The sequence below is a fragment of the Wolffia australiana genome, chromosome 13, assembly GCF_029677425.1.
Source record: "Wolffia australiana isolate 7733 chromosome 13, ASM2967742v1".
NCBI lineage: Eukaryota > Viridiplantae > Streptophyta > Magnoliopsida > Alismatales > Araceae > Wolffia > Wolffia australiana.
This window is the reverse complement of record NC_135847.1, coordinates 11,924,580-11,938,889: the sequence shown is the minus strand read 5'-3', so window position 1 is coordinate 11,938,889 and position 14,310 is coordinate 11,924,580. Positions and strand designations below refer to the sequence as shown.

At 39.0% G+C, this 14,310-nt stretch overlaps 2 protein-coding genes across 5 annotated transcripts; both read right to left on the bottom strand.

Annotated features, from left to right (window-relative positions):
* Positions 1–694: 694 nt before the first annotated feature.
* Positions 695–4,290, bottom strand: CYP51G1 (CYTOCHROME P450 51G1). Of its 3 annotated transcripts, none has more exons than XM_078584638.1 (4): positions 4,139–4,290; positions 3,476–3,604; positions 2,849–3,358; positions 695–1,881 (listed from the first exon to the last, which is right to left on the bottom strand). In XM_078584638.1, the coding sequence occupies exons 3-4, from the start codon at positions 3,311–3,313 to the stop codon at positions 868–870; spliced, it is 1,479 nt and encodes a 492-aa protein (XP_078440764.1). In that variant the 5' UTR covers positions 3,314–3,358; positions 3,476–3,604; positions 4,139–4,290; the 3' UTR covers positions 695–867. The 3 variants fall into 3 exon arrangements, with proteins under 3 accessions (XP_078440764.1, XP_078440766.1, XP_078440765.1); XM_078584640.1 differs by lacking the exon at positions 4,139–4,290 and adding an exon at positions 4,042–4,132; XM_078584639.1 differs by lacking the exon at positions 4,139–4,290 and adding an exon at positions 3,884–4,023.
* Positions 4,286–10,937, bottom strand: LOC144710828 (E3 ubiquitin-protein ligase At3g02290-like). Of its 2 annotated transcripts, none has more exons than XM_078584642.1 (6): positions 10,732–10,937; positions 9,985–10,154; positions 9,741–9,888; positions 7,738–8,170; positions 7,478–7,587; positions 4,286–4,553 (listed from the first exon to the last, which is right to left on the bottom strand). In XM_078584642.1, the coding sequence occupies exons 4-6, from the start codon at positions 8,147–8,149 to the stop codon at positions 4,524–4,526; spliced, it is 552 nt and encodes a 183-aa protein (XP_078440768.1). In that variant the 5' UTR covers positions 8,150–8,170; positions 9,741–9,888; positions 9,985–10,154; positions 10,732–10,937; the 3' UTR covers positions 4,286–4,523. The 2 variants fall into 2 exon arrangements, with proteins under 2 accessions (XP_078440768.1, XP_078440767.1); XM_078584641.1 differs by having other exon boundaries at positions 9,736–9,888; positions 10,732–10,934.
* Between the last annotated feature and the right edge of the window lie 3,373 nt (positions 10,938–14,310).

Here is a 14,310-nt window from a genome sequence, read left to right as displayed (position 1 = left end):
TCGCCATATCCTCATAGATTCTATATAGGTGCTAAAGTAGCTGATTCTGTGGAGATGGGCTTCGGGGGTTCCAGGCATGCTTGGCAATTGTCCGTGCACTACGGCTGTGTCATTCCAACATATCCCAAGGAGATAATAGCATTTTAATCAAGGGGATGTGAATGAGTCTAGGTAGAAGAATATCAAGTACAGCATTTTCTAAGGAACAATTGAAGCAACCAATAAGAGACCTATTGAACTACAATTTAGGATCAATACCTCTGAACAAAAAGAAGGAAGTTGTGTGAAATCAGATCCCTCCAACCAAAATGCTAACTACAATGGGCAGACCACACTGAGAAGAAAGAAACATCACTATAGATACAAGGAGCTAAATCTGAGACGACTAGAACATCACAATCCCTAAGCAGAGCTGAGTTAAATACAAGCTTTATCCGGTTTCCCTAGTTTGCTTATATTAGTATATCTATGAATGTGACTTTGGCTTTAACAAGATGGTGAAGTTAAACTATGGGTGTATCAGAACTTCAAGAACGTAATTGTACTACACAGATGAGAATCCCACTCAGGGAGTCGAGGGTGGGCCTTCTCAAAGCAGCATTGTTAGTATTATTAGGGCCCTGTTATCCCACATTCTCAGAAGCCTATAGAAACTCCGACTAGAATCAGCGCTTAATCTAAGCAGAATACAAGATTGTAATAATGGCAAGGAACTTTAGATTTGCATCTAGGAGCACTACAAACGTACAAATCTGACTAATAAACAAGATAATGACGGGGCCTAGAGATAATGAAACATTAACAAAAAAAGGCAAAAACATGCTCTAAAAAGGCGATGGAAAAGAATTAAGAAAAAGGAAAAAAGGCTCACAGAGTAGAGGCAACTTCAGGGTCAAGCTTGCGGCGGGTGTAGTGGACCATGACCTTGCCCTTCACGCCAACGACCATGGCATTCCAATCAGTCTCCGGAAAGGGGGAGACCAGCTCGAGCTCAAAGTTCCTCAGCAAGTGGGACCAGATAGCCTTGATCTGAAGAAACGCAAAGGGCTCCCCCAAGCAGCCATGACGCCCACCGCCAAAGGAGATATATGAAAATGCCCCTGAAGCCTTGTCTTCCTCCCGCCCGGGCGCAAACCGGGTCGGGTCGTAGCTGTCCGGGTCCTTGAAAATATGCGGCAGCCGGTTTGCGAACGCGGGTGACGTGGCCACAATATCGCCAGCTGGCACGTCCAGCTCGGTGCCATCTCGGGTCTTGACAGTGAAGTCCTTGTGGGACTGGCGGAGCAGCAGGATCAGCGGCGGGTGCAGGCGGAGGGCCTCCTTGATGCAACAGTGCAATGTGTCCATCTGCGACAGTGCGTCGTAGTTGATGTGGCTGCCGTATCGTTGGATGACAGTGTTCTGCTCGTCCACAGCAGCGACGAGGTGATCCCGGTGGCGGAGAAGGTAGGCCCCTGTCCAGACGGACGTGATGGAGCTTGTGTGCTGGCCAGCGAAGAGGGCTGCAATGAGGAGGCCCGTGACCTCACTGTTGGAGGTTCCGCGGCCATTTTTGTACTTAGAGTCCATGAAGCACTGAAGGAGATCATCCTCGGAGCGATTCTCGGACTTCCGAGAGGCAATAATGGATGCGAAGATGGCAGCGAGCTGATGGCGGGCGCGGTCACGGCGACGATGGGCGGGGATTGGGAGGTAGGGAAGGAGGACGCTGATGGGGAGCATACCGCTGTCGAGGTCGTGGAAGAGGGCCGCCACGTCAGCGAAGAGCTTGTCCCGGACTTCTCGGCCCAATAAGCACCGGCTTGCGGTGAGGATGATAAGCTGTTCCAGCTCATCCTTGATGTCTACCACACCGCTGTCCCCCCATTTTGAGAAGAAGGCCTGCATAGAGAAGTAAGCTTAAATCTTGTTGAGTTTCTATCTCGATTCTCTTTGTTCCCATGATTCATGTCATGAAGTGAGTTATTTCATAACTTCGGGGGAAATTTCAATTTCATGCAACTAATCAATGATGAAAAATAATTACTTCGAAATTAAGTCCAGAAAAAGTAAAAAAAACTTGCTTAAATCAAGGGGATTCCCAAATCAGTCCCCAACATAATGTGAATATAACCCCAAGTTTAAACTCCGAAAATCAAGTCTCCCGTAATTTAAGGGACTCAGAACAAATTCTCTCCATCAGCGTTCCTATTGAATCAACGTCAATGTTTGGAATAGAAAAATGAGAGAAACAAGACAGAGATCGGTTTTCATCTGAAGAAATTATTCGATGGAGGGAAACAGGCGTTCATCTTATTCATGCTCAAAAGCAAAAAAACGAATGAGTGATAAGAACATTTGTAATTTGCTAATGAGTTTTTTTGAAAGATATCTCATGCCTCAGGTAGAATTCTCCCCAGCCAAGCCCTAGACAACAGGTGGAGTGGGGAAGCACCAACAAGGAGAACCAAGAAAAAATAGAAGTGCTTATCCATAGATCTGTTCCTGTGTACGCGGCAGGTTACACACAATGGCGAAAATAAAGAAAGGCTTAAAATAGAAAGACATGTAAAGAGGAAACAACACATGTAAACAAAGTGTAATATGGAAAGCTCACAAGCTAACAACTCATGTCCCAGAGTCAAATATTGAAAAAGATTTTGTCCTCCTCAGATCAAGAATAGAGAAAACAATGGAAGCAGTTTCAAAAATTCAGAAGTAAATAAATACTATAAGAGAAAAAGAGAGTTTGCGAAATCTGCTCTACAAGTTCATGCCAAAAGCCAGAAATAAAACGTTTTATTTCTGGGAAATCTGAATGAGATTTGCTTAAAATTTCTTAAAAAGCATACACAAGAAGAGTACGAACCTCAGCTTCGAGGACCATCTGGTCGACGTAGGTCTTCAGCTTGGGCACCCTCAGAGCTTCAGTGAAGAATCGAAATTGCTCCTGACGAACAGTGTAATCGACATCGAAAACAACACCGGGGCCAAAGGTAGGCACATTGAACTGATAAACCTCTTGCTGGCTAAGATCAGTCTCAGGAGCCTTGAAGAAATGAGCTGAAACCTCTGGCCCAATAAGAAAGGTGATATGCTTGTTCACCAATTTTACTGTAAAGACGCTTCCAAGTTTGGGATACTCTTCTCTGATCAACACAATTGGTCCCCGTAAAAACCTAAATAGACCTCCGACGATCGGCAATCCCTTCACAATTGGGGGAAGCCGTTTCTGGCTCCTTGAACTGAACAGGACCGACAATAATTTCACAAACAACAGCGTAGCCACGAACACAAGACCAGCGTTCATAAACTTAACCTCCTTGAAATCCATTGAATGAACTTCAAACTAGCGAAGCAAACTCGAATGCACTCAAACCTACATTACAGACAATCATAAAAGCAAAAACACAAAGAAAAGCTCAGATCTAGCCTGCCGCATACGAAACAACTAAGAGCGGGTGAGAAATCACATAATCACGCGCCAATCGATTACCTGGACAGAATCGCGAGATGGAATAATTCTGAGATCGAACCTCACTACCAAACGAATCTGAAGTTCGCTAGCTACACTTCCACCAGTGGATGGCAGATCATCGATAAGAAACTCCCAAAGCACTCGAACCTACATTACGGACAATCACACGATCACAAGCACAAAGAAGAGTTTCAGACTATCGCTAACAAACTCGAAAGCACTCAAACCTAGAGTACATACAATTATACCACCACAAACACAAAGCAAAGTTTCAGATCATCGTTAACAAACTAGAAAGCACTCAAACCTGGACTACAGATAAATCATACCACCACAAACACAACGAAAAGAATAACATCAAGCCTGCGACTTGCGAAATAACTGAGAACTGAAGAAAAATCACATAATCATTCTCCGATCGATAACCTTGAAAGAATCACGAGACGGAAAGGAATACTAAAATCGCGACTCAATCCCGACTCCCGAACAAATCGCGAGATCGGTAACAACACTTCCGCCAGTGGATGTCCGATCACCGCTAACAACCTCGAAAACACTCAAACCTAGACTTAAGGCAATCATACCGCCACAAACACAAAGAAAAGGCACAGATCTAGCCAGCCACATGCAAAACGACTGAGAACATGAGAGAAATCACACAATCATGCTCTAATCGATTACCTGGACAGAATCGCGAGATAGAAACAAGTCCTGAAATCGCAACTCAATCCAGAACGTATCGTGAAGAGATCGCAAGCCACACTTCAGCCATTGGATGGCAGATCATCGAAGCTAATTTAAATAATTGGGAAGAAAGAGAAGCCCAGCGGCGCACAATCGAGCCCGAAGATTGATATAGTTTTAATGCCGTACATTTAAATATACAAATTTGATTATAGAAAGGGGTAAAATCGGGTTTTCGAGAACGACAGATGCACAGCTGGCAGTTTGTAAGGACATGAAGTGGGGCCCGCGGGATCACGTGCGGGTCACACGTGCTAAGAGACCAGGCCGTTGAAATATTAATTTTTTTTAAAAAGGAAAAATAATGCCGGGGCGGGCCGTTTCACGGGAGGCTCTCGCAGAATTCCATTTCCTGAATGTAGAAAAAAAAGGTAGCGGTTAGGTCTAAGAGATAGGAATGAGGGAGAGAGAAGCGTAGAAAGAGAGAGACATCGAGATACACAAATAGAGAAAAGCGTATAGAGAGAGACATAGAGATACACAAATAGAGAGAGACATAGAGATACACAAATAGAGAGAGACATAGAGAAACAGAGAGAGAGATAGCGAGACATAGTGAGAGAGAGATCGCGAGACGTAGTGATATATTGATAGAGAGAGAGAGAGATAGCGAGACATAGCGAGAGAGAGATCGCGAGACGTAGTGACATATTGATAGAGAGAAAGAGAGATAGCGAGACAGAGACGCATTGACATATTGATAGAGAGAGAGAGAGATAGTGAGACAGAGACGCATTGAGAGAGAGAGAGATAGCGAGAAATAGAGACACATTGAGAGAGAGAGAGAGAGATAGCGAGACATAGAGACACATTGAGAGAGAAAGAGAGATAGCGAGACATAGAGACACATTGAGAGAGAGAGATAGCGAGACATAGAGACACATTGAGAGAGAGAGATATAGTGAGACAAAGTGACATATTGAGAGAGAGAGAGAGAAGATAACGAGACATAGAGACACATTGAGAGAGAGAGAGAGATAGTGAGACATAGAGACACACTGAGAGAGAGAGATAGCGAGACATAGAGACACATTGAGAGAGAGAGAGATAGCGAGACAAAGTGACATATTGAGAGAGAGAGAGAAGATAGCGAGACATAGAGACGCATTGAGAGAGAGAGATAGCAAGACATAGAGACACATTGAGAGAGAGAGAGAGTGAGATAGAGAGACATAGAGACACATTGAGAGAGAGAGAGAGATAGTGAGAGATAGCGAGACATAGAGACACATTGGGAGAGAGAGATAGCAAGACATAGAGATACATTGAGAGAGAGAGAGAGATAGTGAGAGATAGCGAGACATAGTGACACATTGAGAGAGAGAGATAGCGAGGCATAGAGACACATCGAATAAGAGAGAAATAGAGAGAGAGACAGCGAGAGAGAACTTGAGGGAAAGAGACACAGGGTGAGAGACATAGAGAGAAATAGGGAGAGGGAAAGAGACAGAAATGAGGTGAGAGAAAAAAAAATATAGGGATAGAGACACTGAGAGAGGTATAGAAAGACAGCACTAGGGGGAGAGATAGAAAGAGAGAAACAAAGGGAAACAGAGAGAGATATAAAGGGAGAAATAGAGAGAGATGGATATGGAGAAATAGAAAAAGTATCCAGAGAGAAAGACAGATAGAAGAGAGAGAGATAGAAACAGATAAAGAGAGACAGAGATATAGAGGAGAGCGAGAACTAAAAAAGAGAAATAGAGAGAGATAGGAGAGAGAGAAATAAAAAGAGAAACAGAGAGAGTAAGAGAGAGAAATAAAAAGAGAAATAGAGAGAGATAGGAGAGAGAGAAATAAAAAGAGAAACAGAGAGAGTAAGAGAGAGAAATAAAAAGAGAAATAGAGTGAGAGAGTAGGAGCGAGAAATAAAAAGAGATATAGAGAAAGAGAGTAAGCGAGAGAAATAGAGAGAGAGAAAGTAAGAGAGAAATCAACAGATAAATAGAGAAAGAGTAGGAGAGAGAAATAAAAAGAGATAGAGAGATAGGAGTGAGAAATAAAAAGAGAGAGAGAGAGAGTAGGAGAGAGAAATAAAAAGAGATAGAGAGATAGTAGGAGAGAGAAATAAAAAAAGAAATAGAGAGAGTAGGAGAGAGAAATAAAAAGAGAAATAGAGTAAGAGAGAGAAAATAGAGAAATAGAGATAGAGAGTAAGAGCGAAATAAGCAGAGAAAAAGAGAAATAAGCAGAAAAGTAGAGAAATAGAGAGAGAGTAGGAGCGAGAAATAAAAAGAGAAATAGAGAGAGAGAGAGTAGGAAAGAGAAATAGAGAGAGTAGGTGAGAGAAATAAAAAGAGAAATAGAGAGAGTAGGAGAGAGAAATAAAGAGAGAAATAGAGAGAGTAGGAGAGAGAAATAAAGAGAGAAATAGAGAGAATAGGAGAGAGAAATAAAGAGAGAAATAGAGAGAGTAGGAGAGAGTAAGGGAGAGAGAAATAGAGAGAGAGTAAGAGAGAGACTTAAAAAGAGAAATAGAGAAACAGAGAGAGAGTAAGCGAGAGAAATAAAAGAGAAATATGGAGAGTAAGAGAGAAAAATAAAAAGAGAAATAGAGGAATAGAGAAAGAGACAGAAATAAAAAGAGAAATAGAGTAAGAGAGAGAAATAAAAAGAGAAATCGAGAAAGAGAGTAAGGGAGAGAGAAATAGAGAGAGAGTAAGAGAGAGACTTAAAAAGAGAAATAGAGAAACAGAGAGAGAGTAAGCGAGAGAAATATGGAGAGAGTAAGAGAGAAAAATAAAAAGAGAAATAGAGAAATAGAGAAAGAGACAGAAATAAAAAGAGAAATAGAGTAAGAGAGAGAAATAAAAAGAGAAATCGAGAAAGAGAGTAAGGGAGAGAGAAATAGAGAGAGAGAGAATAAGAGAGAAATAGCGAGAGAGAGATAGGAAGAAAGAGAGAGGACAGAGAGACACAGAGAGACAGGGAGAGAGAGAGGGTTATATATAGGAGAGAGATAAAGGGGGACTGAATCACGTCATGTGTACAACTGTATCTTGGATCGTCTCATAGCTAAGAATAGAGAAGGGAAAAAACGGAGAGAGAGAGAGAGCTAAAAACTGAATCCTTGATCATCTTGGAGATAGAGATAGAGATGGAGAGACAAATAGAAGGACTGCGACAGATAGATAAACAGAAAGATAGAGAGAGAAAGAGAAAGAGATAGAGAGCGGAAGCCATGGAAGGGAAGAAAGGAGAGAGAAAGACGGAATCTCTATCTTGATTGGCCATTAATGAAATATACTCATTTTTGGGATAAGATAATCTCCGAACCTTCCCGCACATCGGGCATTTGTCACTTCGTTCCATCCACTCGTATATACAGCCCAGATGGAAATGATGAGAGCAACTGGTCAGAATTTTCGGGTTATCGGTCGTATACTCTGAAAAGAAAAAAATAGGCTGTTACAGAAAGCATTAAAAAAATAAAATGATTACAATTAGAGCTTCTAGCATTGATGTATGATAGAGTATTCATTAGTATCTACGTCTGGACTTCAAATTTCACAATAGCATGAAAAAAGGTTCTTCACCTTCAAGACAAGTTGGGCAGAGCTCTTCATCATCAGATCCTGAAACCATGTTGTCCATCCAAAAGGAAGGCTTACCCGGCCTGGATTTATCATATTCAGAGAGCTTAGCTTTCTCCTCATCAACGTTTGAATCATCTTCTCTCTTAAATGACCCCAAATGAAGAACACTGGAGCTGCTACCAGTTTTAAAGGCTCTTGTACCATCCTGACTATTGCCCAGAGATTTATCGTATCTTGAAACGAGCCCGTCACGTTGGGAAAATGAGTGTCTTTCATGGGCATCAAATGGCAAAGGACGGGGGACGAGCTGACACGTGTCAGTCAATGAGTGGTCATCTGTTCCGATGCCCGAGCCCGATGAAGCCGATGGACTCCCTCCTTGAAATGACAGCATGACACTCCGACCGTCCATCCTTTGAAATGCTGTCCCATTCTACATGACAAGGAAACATGATGAATTCGGGGCTTCTGTCAGCTAGAAACAGATAAAAAAGGGTCAAATTGAATGCAATCTGACAAGTTAAACCATTTTTAAGTTATATTCTCACAGAGGGTCTGCAAAGTTGAGGGCCCATTTGATAATTGTGCAGGAAAGTTTGTAACTCTCTAGCTTCATCAGACGGCTATTTTTTTTTTTTTGAAGAAATTCATCAGACGGCTATAAAATCCAATAATGTAATTTTGTATTCGGTAGAATTCATGAGGCTTAGGCCATTCAAACTTCTCATCTTGTTCTTCTTATCTCTTCTTTTCTTGATTCTCCATAGATCTTAATGAGATCTCTATCAGCATCTATGAAGGATTTGCGGAAGATGACAAATTGGTCAACATCATCATCTGCCTCAGAAGTCTTCAGATTGATCCATGTTTAAGCTTTAATGAATGACGATGCTGAAGAAGATACGTCATCAACTGATGGTCATGGTGAAGAAGATGATGACTGCTCTTGCAAAGCAGATGACAATGACGATGGTAACACTAAATACTCAATCAACATAAAAATGATGGATGGCGACTCTTAGAAATCCAACGACAGTGACAAAGATTTTTTTTTGAAAAAAACTGACTGATAATGATGATGACGGTTATTTTTCATTATCATCGTCATTGCGTATTGATCATCTGTATCAATGATGCAAAACCCAAAGTCCATGTGATCTCTTCTTGGGCAAGACATAGGTAGTTCCTAGAGATCAAAATACTTAAGATTTGATGAAATCAGGGAATTAAGTGTAGATATTAAGCTCACCAATATCAAGGCCAAGACAAGAGTAAGAGATAATACAGATTGTTCTGCTATAGATTCCTGACAAAAAATATCTTGGATATTGAAGGTATCCACTGATGCTCTTAAAAAAATTATGAAGCTCTAATCACCCTGGAAGAATGGATCCCTAGATTAACGTGTTTAAATATTGGAATTGGTTAATGGATGGATTATGTATCAGAAACCAGTGTTAAGTCTATATAATTTTAAAAAGATTAGAATCTGGGAGGAACCCATTTATGTCAGACTAAGTCAAATGATCATATCAGAAGTGGTATCCAATGAACCAACAGAGTAAGTAACTTTGGTAGATGATTCTCAAGTATTCTTCAGGAATAAACTGCACATTCTCGATGAATTTAACAATGATTCTCGTTGTATTTTTAAAAGAGAAAATGAAGGAATGGAACAGATGAGTCAAATAACGTGAAAAGCAGCAATCTCAGCTTAAACAAAAACACAAAATTTCGGCATACATTATTAAGGGTATAAACTCCACGAAAGAATGTCACTGATGTAGACTTTCACTAGAAGCAGCGAAGGGAACCAACGTGAAACATGTCTGGTGTTTCGGAGCAAACTAAAAATGGAAGACAAATTTCACCACTCAAATATAAAAATATATTGACAAGGTTACAAAATTTTACAAATGAAGTAAGAGATGTTGGCTCTTCTACAGAATTTTTCGAAATAGCAAAAATAATGCAAATGAATAAGGAAGAAGGCATTACCCCACCCATAATTCGATGAAAGAACCTCTTCAAAAACAGATAGTTCTGATAAATACTACTGGTTGGATTCGCATATTCTTCCAGTTCATCTCCACATGGACAGCAACAAAATGGTCCCATGATACGTTCCCCCAAGATTGGGAGATTGATGCCCTAAAAAATGCCCCACAAATCCACATATTCATAGATAAGAATGCCTAAAACTTGTATTTCATGACATTGGCATCGAACTTGTGGGTCAAAAAGTACCTTAAATACAGCTATAGAATTATGTCATTCTTTTGGGCTAAAGATCGTCGGTGTGCATAACTTATTGCTTGCCATCTAAAGAATACAAGTATAACACATTGACTGGAGGAGTATAGACATTCAGCCGAGTCCACCATCGGAGGTATCACTGATAGGCCTCAGTAATCAGTCTATGAAAACAAAAATAAAACATTGAAAACAGGTCACCAAAATGTGATAAGACAACCACCAAAAAATTCAAAAAAATAATCTCAATAGAAACAAGAATTCAACGAAAAGGAGCGATATTAGATCATTGATGAATAACATACGGGTGTGCATTGCTTGATGTATGAGAGAAGAATCATTAAAATTCCATTTCCGATAATTGTATAACTTTAATCAAGGATAGATAAAAGGAAAGGACTTTTTCTTCCAAACTCAAAATGTGAGATTCTCAGTCAAATCATAAAATAAAACCATGCGAACTCGCTTTGGAATCAGATGATATAATGTCAACAACCCAGTAAAGAGGATTAAATTGGGATTTAAAAGGAAAGGAATAAGCAAAGATCAAGTAAACCAATCTCCCAATTCCACATTGATAGGATTCCGACCGATAAATATTCAAATATCTCAAGAAAAGGGGAAAACCACAGAATTTAAATCTTTAAACACAAATGTTTTGCGTGAAAAAAAACCCCCCAGTGATGAACAAAAAAAATAAAAAAATCATCTAAGAAGGCGGAAACACAAAATTTCTTTGACCTGGGGACGAGAAACCGATCATCTAGGCCCGATCCTAGTACCCCAAATGTGCCGTCAGATGAGACAACCGCTCCAAAGCAGCAGATATTACAGAAGAGAAGCGGACGAAGAGACCTAAAAAGAAGGAGAATCGGAAATCGGGAGAAAGAAAACAGCATGAAACGATGATTTTGGTATGATGTCGTTCTCTTGCCAGGAAAATGGTGGAGAGTAGTCTCTGAATATATGACACGTGGCGCAAGCACAAGATCTGACAAAATTTATGGCAGTTGAGAGAAATAAGATAATATATACATGAATTTTCCCCTACATTACTTTGAAAGAAATAAGATAACATGACAGTTGGAAGAAATGAGGTAATATATACATGAATTTTCCCCTGCATCACGTTGGGACCCACTTTGCCAGAGCCTAGACTTTTCTTTGAAGAAAATTCATGTTTATTATCTTATGTCTTTCAACTGCCTTGTATATTTTTTGAAGAAAACTTATGCCAGTTGAAAGAAATAAAATAATATAAAGATATATAAATTTTCCCCTGCATCGCGTTCGGGCCCACTTTGCTAGGGCCTGGATTTTTTTTGAAGAAAATTCATGTATATGTTATCTTACTTCTTTCTAATGCCATGTTATCTTATTTCTTTCAACGTGATGCAGGGGAAAATTCATGTATATATTATCTTATTTCTCTCAACTACCATAAATTCATGTATATGTTATCTTATTTCTTTCAACTGCCATGTTATATTATTTCTTTCAACCTGATGCAGGGGAAAATTCATGTATATATTATCTTATTTCTTTCAACTGCCATGTTATCTTATTTCTTTCAACGTGATTCTGGGAAAAATTCATGTATATATTATCTTATTTATCTCAACTACCATATATATATATTTAAGAAAATTAATGTATATTTTTTTACCAAAATTTATGGCAGTTGAAAGAAACTTGACTTTTCCCCTCCATCACGTTGGGACCCACCTTGCTGGGGCCTAGCTTTTCTTGGAAGAAAATTCAAGTATATATTATCTTATTTCTTTCAACTTCCAGGATTTTTTTTGAAGAAAATGAAAGTATATATTATTTTATTTCATGCATTTTGTTTGAATAAAATCCATGTATAATTTTTGAAGAAAATTTATTGCAGTTGAAAGAAATAAGATAACATATATATGAAATTTTCCATGCATCGTATTGGGACCCACTATACCAGGGCCTATATAATGGACTTTAGGGCTCTTTAGACGTATGACTGATGGCATGGGACCAAAGGGCATCACAGTATCTGTAATTCCATTGCCTTTCTGATACGGGCTGGAAAAAACAGGAGAATCAATAAGTGGATTGAGTAAATCATTGGTGCCGAATACAGAAGGTATGAAAGCTTTCATTTTGTCCCCATTCCATCATTAGGCGTCGGTGATCTCTTGGATTAAAACTCTCCTCCACCTATTCTAACATTAGTTTTGTCTAACTACTAGAAAGGAAACAAAATGAAGCTACATACGCTGACATAAAATTTAATTTAATGTCAATGAAGGTACTTGCCAAAGAGACACGAGTATAATGTCATTTGATGGGTGCACACTCCAAAGAAATTAAAAAATTATGTTTCATTAAAAATATTATAATTAAGAATCAAATCTGTGAAGCTTCTTTTATACATTCACTATAGGATAGAAAAAATAACGAGACTTTTGTAGAAATCAGGATAAATGTGCAATTGAGTTGGTTTCCAAATCTACTTTCCAAATTTTGGACTGGTTAGATGTTTAGTTTTCCCATTTTTCATATTAAAATCTGATGAAGTGTTAGTGTCTTCATTCAAATTGAAAATCAGTTGGAGATGAATCTATACTTTTTCTGTTATCTGGAGGGGGTACAAAGTTGGAAGAAAGAGTTGGTTTTATGACTAAGAATTATCCTTAATGCATGAAAAGAGGTGGAGTTGGTGAACTAGTAAATAGAAAATTTTATAACTAATATATTCTATTTTTGTGTGGTCTTTAATTATGTGTTCTAAATATTACCATTCGAAAGATACTTAGGACGGATGTCGATGTATCAGGATATAATAAGACTATTTAGTCTCACTCAAATGATGAGGAAGGCCAATACTATAGCCATAATTGTGGAGGCATTATGGATAGATAGTGGGGCCTCTTTAGTGGGAAGAGTCCACTCAAGTTAAACCAAACTATCAATAGTATATCCCTCATTACAAATCCCTCAATAGTATTAAGCCAAACAATCAAAATCAGGTTGATTCATGTCATGGTTGTTTAAGTCGTCCCTAGACCTGCAATATAAAAGACATCTTGTGGACAATTAGTTGTACTTTGACTCTGTGAGATCCTAATCATGGCATTATACATTGTCTTAATTGGGTCGAGCAACAATTTCACAAAGATAATTGAGTGGTTAAGATTGGATTATCCACCCTCAATATAAGAAGAGACAATTCATGGAAGATGATGTGATAAAGTCCACGACGATGATAGTGGAATATCATAGAAGAGTTCTCTAATGATCTTGAAACACATCAGTACTAACTCGGATGGTAGATTAGGGACTGAAAAATGACCATACACTAAGTCATTCCAGGAGCATCAATTGGATGAGGGTCTATAGGTATACAGGAATCGATGACTGACAGATTCCTTAAGTCAATACATACTCATTTGTATCTTCTAGAGCGCGAGGTGTAGTTTGGCCACAATAGGTTGGAAAATTAACCTATTAATTGGCTTAAATCAATCCATCATTAATTAATCTACCTTGTGGCATAGTTAATGAATTTTCAAGGCCAATAAATATTATTAGGCCACAAAAATCATAAACTAAACTTATGCATGGGCCTACAATGTCACACACAAATATTCTTTTGGATACTAGAAGATATACTTAAAGTTTGGGGGTTTCTAAAGAAATCTTAATTAGTATAAATAGGGGAAGGCCTTGAAAAAAATTAACCAATACTAAAATGTTTTAGGGTTATTCTTCTTCTACTACCTTCACTTGGCTCCTCTCCGCTTCGGATGTGATTGGAATGACATATTGATGAAAGTGAAGGAAGAATGTGGCTCATCAAAATGAAGTTATTTTACATGCGAGGGACAGTGTGCATATATCTAGCAGATGTGAATTTGAGGAGCTCAATATGTCTCAATTAAGGATAAAAGAAATCATAAACCCAATTTGTGTATAGGTGATTTGATGAATAATATTTTGAATGTCGTTACCATTCAAATGCCACAAAACCCAAAAGATGAGATGGATGACATGTTTGTTTTTATCACACACAGATTACTCCCCTAGTTCCATCTTAGGGTTATCCTAAAGTGGTGTTTGTGCTCAATCCCTAAAGAGTGTGTTGAGGCCACCACACGGAAACTTGGTAATATGGCATTACGAATATGGTAATATGACCTCCACATTTTCATCTTTCTCATCTTGACTGATGCTTTGAGAGAGTCTAGAGGGAGAGTAAATTAGATCACCAGCATTACAATTTGAAGAAAGAAGAGGAGATCTAGTGCTCTAAAGATGATGAGCATATGTCTGAAGAGCATGTGG

Excerpts from the sequence above, each read along its gene's own strand:
- CYP51G1 (XM_078584638.1), bottom strand. The coding sequence starts at position 3,313 with ATGGATTTCAAGGAGGTTAAGTTTATGAACGCTGGTCTTGTGTTCGTG. Across the intron at positions 1,882-2,848 it reads AGATGGTCCTCGAAGCTGAG|GCCTTCTTCTCAAAATGGGG; the intron begins GTTCGTACTCTT and ends TTCTCTATGCAG.
- LOC144710828 (XM_078584641.1), bottom strand. The coding sequence starts at position 9,855 with ATGGGACCATTTTGTTGCTGTCCATGTGGAGATGAACTGGAAGAATAT. Across the intron at positions 8,171-9,735 it reads TTCATCGAATTATGGGTGGG|AATGGGACAGCATTTCAAAG; the intron begins GTAATGCCTTCT and ends CTTGTCATGTAG. Across the intron at positions 4,554-7,477 it reads AATGCCCGATGTGCGGGAAG|GAAATGGAATTCTGCGAGAG; the intron begins GTTCGGAGATTA and ends TTCTACATTCAG.